Source organism: Thrips palmi, unplaced genomic scaffold, assembly GCF_012932325.1.
Source record: "Thrips palmi isolate BJ-2018 unplaced genomic scaffold, TpBJ-2018v1 HiC_scaffold_4, whole genome shotgun sequence".
NCBI lineage: Eukaryota > Metazoa > Arthropoda > Insecta > Thysanoptera > Thripidae > Thrips > Thrips palmi.
Window position 1 is genome coordinate 13,290,171 of NW_023144631.1, and position 8,939 is coordinate 13,299,109.

Consider the following 8,939-nt stretch of genomic DNA (forward strand, 5'->3'; position numbering starts at 1 on the left):
CCCTTTTTTGAAGATTGAGTGGATTTTGTTGAATTTAGGCCTATTTAATCGTTTTTGAGGATGTTGCCGGTGACGGGGACCCGATTGCGGCACAGTTTCGGAAATGTCTCGACCAGACCTACCGATGGGGCGAATAAATATTTTTAGTCGGTCGGTCTCCTTTTTTGAAGATTGAGTGGATTTTGTTGAATTTAGGCCTATTTAATCGTTTTTTAAGGATGTTGCCAGTGACGGAGACCCGATTGCGGCACAGTTTCGGAAATGTCTCGACCAGACCTGCCGATGGGGCGAATAAAAATTTTTAGTCGGTCGGTCCCCTTTTTTGAAGATTGAGTGGATTTTGTTGAATTTAGGCCTATTTAATCGTTTTTTGAGGATGTTGCCAGTGACGGAGACCCGATTGCGGCACAGTTTCGGAAATGTCTCGGCCAGACCTACCGATGGGGCGAATAAAAATTTTTAGTCGGTCGGTCCCCTTTTTTGAAGATTGAGTGGATTTTGTTGAATTTAGGCCTATTTAATCGTTTTTGAGGATGTTGCCGGTGACGGGGACCCGATTGCGGCACAGTTTCGGAAATGTCTCGACCAGACCTACCGATGGAGCGAATAAAAATTTTTAGTCGGTCGGTCCCCATTTTTGAAGATTGAGTAGGTTTGCTCGGAAACGGTGAGAAATTTGTTCCCCTTTTTTGAAGATAAAGTAAGTTTTCTCGGAAACGGTGAGGAATTTTCAACTTTTGGGATTTTTCCCAATTTTCCCATAAAATTTGGAATTGAATGGAAAAAACCGCAAGTCTCTACGACCACTCCTTCACCCCAAACATTTCTATGAGTGAGTGAGTGAGTCAGTCAGTCAGTCGGATTGGGGCTATATAGGTTCACGAGACTATATTTTTCAGTTGTTTGCTTTGCTCAATAACAGTTAGAAAATATATTAATACATTCTATGAGTACAAACCAGATGCTAATCTTGCCAAAATAAATAGTCTTTGCTGACTCTTGGCACTGATTCTGGGAAAAGGCTTCATTGCAATGCTGTGAGTTTACTATAGTACTAACCTTAAAGAAAACCATATGATGAGTGAGTGTAGCGCATTCAAGGTTTGACATTGACATCAGATTCAATGAGACGATTCACTGACTTGGTCATATGATTTCATGAGACGATTCACTGACTTGGTCATATGATTTCATGAGACGATTCTTTTAACTTAATCATACATTGTCTGCGACAACTGGTAATTTGTGTTGGTCATGGTTTGAGTTTGCTTTTTTTTTTTAATTTACTCAGAATGTTAGGTAAATACTTTTGCTAAACTGTTTCAAAGATTAAATAACACACCATGACTATCATTATCAATAAGATAAACTTGCATTTAGCAATAAGTGGCCTCGACATTGGATTCTATGACACGATTCATTGGATCTGACAGAAGGTCTTCTCCGTAAAGTAGTTGAAATCAGCCTGCCAGTAAATATGTCTCTTTTTAATTAATGCAGATAAATCAATATAGTTAAATCCACTAGTTTAAACTAAAAGGGAGAAAGGCTATTTAGGTATTACTAATAACATTGCGTATTCATAAGTTCAGTAACAAGGAGATATCGAATGGTAATTGAAGTATTTGTGAATCGTATTAAGCAATTCAATGCTGGCTGTTAAATGTTACTCGACTGAGTAACAGGGTCAGGGTTCGTGGCATGACACTATGAACAGGAAACGCTCTTAAGAAACCTAACAACTGAAGACCCATACTTTCAACTAGAATTACATGATTTGCGACCAAAATTTCCTCGGTGTTTCATTGCTTTCTGCAGTATTTGGTGTGCTGATCACAAAAATGACTTCCAATGTCATCCCAGACCTTTACTATTCCAAATATTTACCAATTTTGGACCATAATTTTTACATCGAGTTTTACATAGTTTCCTGCAGTTTTTGGTGTGCTGATCACGAAAATGACTTCCAATTTCATCTCAGACCTTTACTTTTCCAAACTATTACCAATTTCGGACCAAAATTTTTACATCGAGCTTTACATAGTTTCCTGCAGTTTTTGGTGTGCTGATCACGAAAATGACTTCCAATTTCATCTCAGACCTTTACTTTTCCAAATATTTACCAATTTCGGACCAAAATTTTTACATCGAGTTTTACATAGTTTCCTGCAGTTTTTGGTGCGCTGATCACGAAAATGACTTCCAATTTCATCTCAGACCTTTACTTTTCCAAATATTTACCAATTTCGGACCAAAATTTTTACATCGAGTTTTACATAGTTTCCTGCAGTTTTTGGTGCGCTGATCACGAAAATGACTTCCAATTTCATCTCAGACCTTTACTTTTCCAAATATTTACCAATTTCGGACCAAAATTTTTACATCGAGTTTCACATAGTTTCCTGCAGTTTTTGGTGCGCTGATCACGAAAATGACTTCCAATTTCATCTCACCTTTACTTTTCCAAATATTTACCAATTTCGGACCAAAATTTTTACATCGAGTTTTACATAATTTCCTGCAGTTTTTGGTGTGCTGATCACGAAAATGACTTCCAATTTCATCCCAGACCTTTACTTTCCCCAAAATTTACCAATTTGTGACCAAACTTTTAAAATTGAGTTTCACATTGACCCTGTATTGGCCTTACTTTGCATATATTCTTCACCATCTTCTACAAGAATACAGACGCATCGCTCGCCTACTACGCGCCCAAACAAAACGGCGCGTACCCCTAGTTCATAGTTGAACCATGCATAAGCACTACAGGTCGAACAGATGTCCAGCAACGCCACGCTGTAAACAAAGAGGAAAAAATATTAGTGGTATCAAGAAAAAAAATAGTCTAGAGTTAAAACGGTTAGCTGTGAAGCCCGAAGCCCCGGCTTTCCTGCCCGAAAACAACTCACTTGATGCTTGGCGCGTGTGTCAGGCCGTGTCGCCTGCGATGCCCACGAAAAGAGATGGGTTTACGAGGTCGAACCACACATCAGCCACCCTCTCCTTCCCTCTCCCTTGGCGAGAGCGTCGCCGCGGCTCCGCAGGGGGTCGGCCTGGGTCGGCGGCGCGGCCGGGGCTGCGCGCCGTGCACACAGGCACCCCTGCGAGCACGCGTGTCGAGCGGGCTGGCCTACCCCGCCCTTCGCAGGCGCCCGGGCGCGAAGCCTGCACGGGCTGCGCACGGCGAGGGCTAGCGAGGGCGCTGAGACTCCAGTCACAGTCTAGTGTGAAATCACAGTGGTTCCTCATATTTTTTGTGAGAATATTGTGCAGTTGCCTCCCATTCTCATTGTAGTTCCAGTGCACTCTTCGCTTATTATGCAACTGCACTCAAGACTCGACCCAACGGTCACTTTTAAATGAATTATTACTACATAATGTGTTTGTAAATGTATTGAAGATTGAATTGTGCCGTGAGAGTAGTTAAAACAGTGTCCCAACTGTAGTTTGAGACTACAGTCAAGACTGTCGTGTCATAAAACAGTTTGACTGCAGTTAGGACTACGTTCCAACCGCAGAGCTACCTTCACATCCAGAATGCACTTTAAAGACAGTTATCTGTCAATAAAGACTGCAGTTCTGTAACTGCAGTTTTGGCACTGAGTTTAAACTGTAGTTGTACTACTGATCCTTCCACCCGGGAATCAGGCTCCAATTCACGGCGTTTACAGTGGCCAGATCACAGTGAACACTGTAACCGAGATCACAGTGAACGCCGTGAACTAGTTCACAGCAAACGCCGTGAATTGCATAACAGCAAACATTGGTAATAAATTAACGGCGTTGACAGGACATTTTTTGTAGAGTGTAGGCCACCCATCGCACAGCCCTGTGTGCTGCGAGGATACACTGTATCATCCGCGTTTTACTCTCTCCTCTTTGAAATACAAATGTCAATTTTTTTTCTACAGGTTGTTTTCCTGTGTTGCCATGTCGGGGAGAGTGACGCGCAGCCAACAGCGGCTGGATGACTCGTCATGTGTAAGCATTTGGGAGCGTTCGTGGCCAGTCCATAGAAAATTGTTCCTAATAATATGAATGTGTATGTAACTTATTTCAGAGCACTTCGAATGCGAACCCGCGGAAACGCGCCAGGACAGCCGCAGCCAAGGCCCCCGCCAACAAGAAGGCCACCAACGCTGAGCTCACCGAGCGCGCCGAGCGCGCTGAAGCCGCGGAGACAGCGTTGATCGCCGTGGCCGAGGAGGCAGCCGAGCGTGCCGCTCTCCAAGAGGCAGCAAGGAGAAACGTTGAGATCGCCGCTGCATCGGAGGTGGCAGCTCTACTTGCCGCGGCCGAAGAGACCAACACCCTTTACGCGGAGCTATCAGCCGAGCTTTCCGACGCCAAGTTCCAGGCCGAAGTCAGTGCTGAGCTCGCCACCAAGCAGGCCGCCGAGCTAGCCTTATTAATGGACCAACTGGCTTCCGCAAGGAAGGCCCTGTTTGCCCCCAGAATGAGCGAGAGCCTGGTGAGTCGATTTGATTTTTTTCGAATCATTTTTATTAGCCAATCCTTCGGATCAATTTCACTTCTTAATGCATTCTTCTTATCAATTACAGGACAAAGGTGTTCAGACGCAAATTGAAGGAATTTCAGTCCAGACGCAGACCACCCTCTCCTCACCAGCGGAGCTCCAGGCAGTCGAGACGGTCGCCGTTCATGGCGAAACACAGGTAAAGCAGTTTTTGAGATGCCCCTGTAGAGTTAGCAACCATTTCGTTCTGTGAGGTTCTCGGGCGATCTGGCCAACGAGCATAGTCAGAGCTTAAATAATTCTTCTCTCCATGCATTGTGTGTCTAAAATAACTGGTGTTATTTTTATTGCTTTTAAGGAACAGCTGGAAGCAGCAATGGAGAGCTTGCGGGACCGGCCTGCACTTCATAAATTTGTTGAGGATGCTCTGAAGAATCCTGTAGCAAAAGAGTTCCTTATGGTAAGAAGTGTTCTATACACATTTTATTCTAGTTTTTTTTTTTTGTTAATTACGTTTTCTAATGGCTCACTGTGAGAAAAATGTACGGTAACACTGTTAAAAAATTCGGATTGAAATTTCATAACATGTTAATGTAATTATTATCACTTTTCTATTATGAAATTTCATGGCGATTTTCTGCAATGAAATAAATTTCATTGCAGAAAATCACCATGAAATTTCATAGCAAAGTGTTGTGAAACTTCATTAAATTGTTCATGAAAATTCATATGCAAGTTTTGATATTTTATTTCCAATTGTGGTATTGTATTTCATAAATGGGTAATGTAAACTTGACCGGTATCTTGACTCTCAGTCCAACAGCAGTTCTAAAAATTGCAAGCGGGCTAGGTCCATCTTAGACATAGATCTTAACCCGGAGTGACACTCAGTCAGATGAGTTGGTGGCATGTTGTACCACAACCACGAGGAGGCTCTCGCTGGACCTAACCCAATGGCCGACTGTAGGCGCCAGCGAGTCGCAACATGGTTCTGCGTTTTTCTCGACTTCAGAGTAATATTTTGTTTAACACTTTTAGCATACGTCTAGAGTAGATATTCACTTAGGTAACCAAGGATAAACTTTTGAAAAAAATATTGATTTTACTTCAATGAATAGGCAAAACTTACAAGTGAACGAACACGGCACTCCGAGCGCCACCTAGCGGCAGCTTCTTGTAACCTGACTTTGAGCCCAGGTGGCTGACAGGCCGCACCATGTGAACAGTGGATTGACCACAGTTTGCGTTAAATGATACTAAAATTCTTTTTTGGTGCGACGTTTGATTTACTACTTATATTATCACGCTACATTTACTCAGGGAAGAGCATAGGAATATTCCGAATCACGATTAGGTTCAAACTCAGTCAAACCTGAAGTTTCTTCCACCCGGGCAATGTAAGAGCCATCAAAACCTGCCCATCACAAGTCAAAGACCGACATGAAATTTTATATCTTGGTTATGAATTTTCAGAAACACAACAAAATTTGTAGTTTCACGTTTTGACTTTTCATCAAATCTCTTGACGTTTCATTGCAGACTTGATTTTTCAAGGAGATATTATAACGTTTCATGAAATGTGTTCTGACATTTCATTATATTTATGAAATTTTATGGCCGCTATGAAATTTAATGGCGTTCATGAATTTTCAATGCATATTTGTAATGAAAATTCATAACATTTTTAACAGTGTATTCGCCGTTAATTTATTAACAGGATTTGCCGTACTTAAAAGTACGGTGTTTACCGTACCTAGAAGTACAGCGTTTGCCGTACCTAGAAGTACAGCGTTTACTGTACCTGGAAGTACGGCGATCACCTTAATTTGTACAATGCACTTGTCAATAGGCATTCATTTCTTGACATCAAAGTCAATTTAGACGATTTTCAAAATGTACTCAAACTCTTTGGAATTGAATTAAACGTGAGATCTTTTTAACTTCACGTAAAAAGTGCCGCTTTGAAATCCAAGGGAATGTCTTGTTATATTTCTACGGGGTTAGGGTGAATTTTCCAAGTAGTCCAAATCAAGTGAATTTTCAAAGTGGTCCAAATCAAGATCTTCTTACAGAAATAGATTCGTCTCGTCAAGACGAACAAATAATGTCATAGCATGCCATATGTTTGGATGGAAAATGAAAAAACTATTCACCTACAAACTTTAAAATATGTTCAAAAAATGACCTTTTAGGAACTTTTGAAGCGTAATAACGTTGTCATTTTCCATCCAAACCTATGAGATGTGTTGACATTTTTTGTTTGACTTGTCGAGACGACTCCATTTCTGTAAGAATATCTTGATTTGGACCACTTCGAAAATTCACTCAAACCCCTTGGAAATAAACACGACATCCCCTTGGATTTCAAGGCGGCACTTTTACCGTGTTTGTACAAACTACGGGAATCGCCGTACTTCCAAGTACGGTTAACACCGTACCTCTAAGGGTAAGGTAAACGCTTTACTTCTAGGTACGGTAAACACCGTACTTTTAAGCACGGCAAATCCTGTTAATAAATTAACGGCGAATACCGTACATTTTTCTCACAGTGCTGTCGTTTCTTTTCCACAGGGTCGCATTGGCTTAGGCGATGTTTTCATGCAGCCAAACCTGGTGTTTGAACGCATTACGCCAGCGCTGAGGCGAGAGGTTTCAAAGCCTTTGACTTGGCCACGCCTTTTTTCGAAAGGGAAGAGGGCCCTCCAACCTGCAGCCTTATCAAAACTACTAGGCCTAATGGATACAGACAACGGTCGCAAGGTTTTTGCCGTCCTTTTTACATTTTTGGGAGGCGTAGTGCTGCGGCCCCACCCTGAGCACATCGACATTCCGGAGCCGGCCCAAAATGCGCTCAAACGCACATTACAATTGCCCGCTGAGTACAAAGTAAGACCCGCAACTTTTGGCTCCTCGCATTAAGTTAACAAAGACTGAAATTTCATTGTTTTTCGTGTTTTCTCCAGGGAGCTATTCATGAACTTGAGAAAGGATCAAAATCCTTCAGCTGTCGTGGTCAAGTTCGTGTCAAGTACTCTTCAATCAGTCAAGAGATGCGTGAAACTGTTGCTCTTGAGATCAAGAGTAACAGGTTTGTGATTCAAGAGGAACAGTTAGTAGAACTTGACAAATTTTTGACTCAAAATGAAAGAACAACAATGAGAGTTATTTTGTTGTGCTTTGGTGGTGTCGTGCTAGATTCTAACTTTGTTCCAATGGGACTTTCTAGTATTTTCAATGCTCCCAGATTGTAACTGCAGTTTGCTTTGAAGTTCTTAAAAAGTGTTTATGTTATTCTTTTGAATTATTTCTTAAAGAAGTACTTGACCTGATGCATCACTACAATTTAAGTGTTTTCAAAAGCTTTACTCCCAATAAATACTGATGACGTTTTCAACTATTATAAGTAACACTTTTGAACCTTCACTTTTGTTGACGAAGCGAATTCTCATCTAGCCTTTATCTGAATGTGAATGTGTATCTGTATACCCCGTCGGTGGCGCTCCCTGGTGGCGGACGAGTGTACCCCGGGGCTGCGCGTCGGTGCCTTGCTCTCTTGTGCTGTGTGTTCGGTGGCGTGCAGACGTGTGTATGTTGTACAGTAGATTGAAAGTCATAATAAACCAAGTCCTACGAAGCTTTTTGAGTCTTCATCAACCCCTTACCTCGATCAAACATCAGGTTATGGGCCCAGTAGACGCTGCTGACTCACTAGGTTTGCTTTGAGGACAGAAGAATCGAAAACCACAGTGAAAAGCGTGCAAGTGCACAAGCGTGTTGTGAACACGACTAACCAGGTGGGATATAATTGCTATTCTGAAGGTTTCATAAATACTGGAATGAAACTCGAGAGAATTAGATACCTATACGTTATGGTAGAAAACAATTGGATGTTCCAAAAGAGCTCTCGAGAGAAACATATATGGTTGCTTAGTGACACCTAACCTAACCAGGTTGGTTAGAAAGCATGCTGGATGTTCCAAGGATGTTCCTATGGAGGTTCTGGCTAACTTAAGCTGACAAAACACTGTTAAGGTTTAATGGTGTGAACAATAAGCGCATGTATGTGCTGTAAAAGAAAAAAAAAAATTGATAGACAAGAACTAGATGTTCTAGTTCTCCGCTGAATGTTTCTCCGTTTGACCCAAACGTTTTACTTTTCCAGTGTTGACTCTTTCTGGCCATAATGGAGGGCGACCAGACCAGGCAATTTCACTTCGATGGAAAGAATTATGACAGCTGGAAGTTCCGGATGAGGCTGCTCCTGGACAAGGAAAACTTGCTGCCTCTGGTTGACGAGGGCCTGGTCAAGCTGGTGGACAGGCAGGAGGTCTTGCCTTCGGATTCAGCTCAGGTCACCAGAAGGAAAGAGGAAGCGGTAACCAAATTGCGGCAACAGGACAAGGAGTGCAAGAGCATGATTGTTTCGAAGATTGACAACAGCCAGCTGGAGCTGATTATAGAC

At 42.1% G+C, this 8,939-nt stretch overlaps 1 protein-coding gene across 1 annotated transcript; it reads left to right on the forward strand.

Moving 5' to 3' along the window:
• The first annotated feature begins 3,851 nt into the window (after positions 1-3,851).
• On the forward strand, positions 3,852-7,728 carry LOC117649643. The gene is made up of 6 exons (XM_034392549.1): positions 3,852-3,981; positions 4,061-4,471; positions 4,563-4,676; positions 4,836-4,937; positions 7,049-7,363; positions 7,441-7,728. The coding sequence occupies exons 1-6, from the start codon at positions 3,931-3,933 to the stop codon at positions 7,726-7,728; spliced, it is 1,281 nt and encodes a 426-aa protein (XP_034248440.1). The 5' UTR covers positions 3,852-3,930.
• Positions 7,729-8,939: the final 1,211 nt, after the last annotated feature.

What these genes read in the sequence shown, in the direction of transcription:
- LOC117649643 (XM_034392549.1), top strand. Translation starts at nt 3,931, where the DNA reads ATGTCGGGGAGAGTGACGCGCAGCCAACAGCGGCTGGATGACTCGTCA. An exon ending in GGCTGGATGACTCGTCATGT is followed by an intron (nt 3,982 to 4,060) that starts GTAAGCATTTGG and finishes AACTTATTTCAG; the next exon opens with AGCACTTCGAATGCGAACCC. An exon ending in CCAGAATGAGCGAGAGCCTG is followed by an intron (nt 4,472 to 4,562) that starts GTGAGTCGATTT and finishes TATCAATTACAG; the next exon opens with GACAAAGGTGTTCAGACGCA.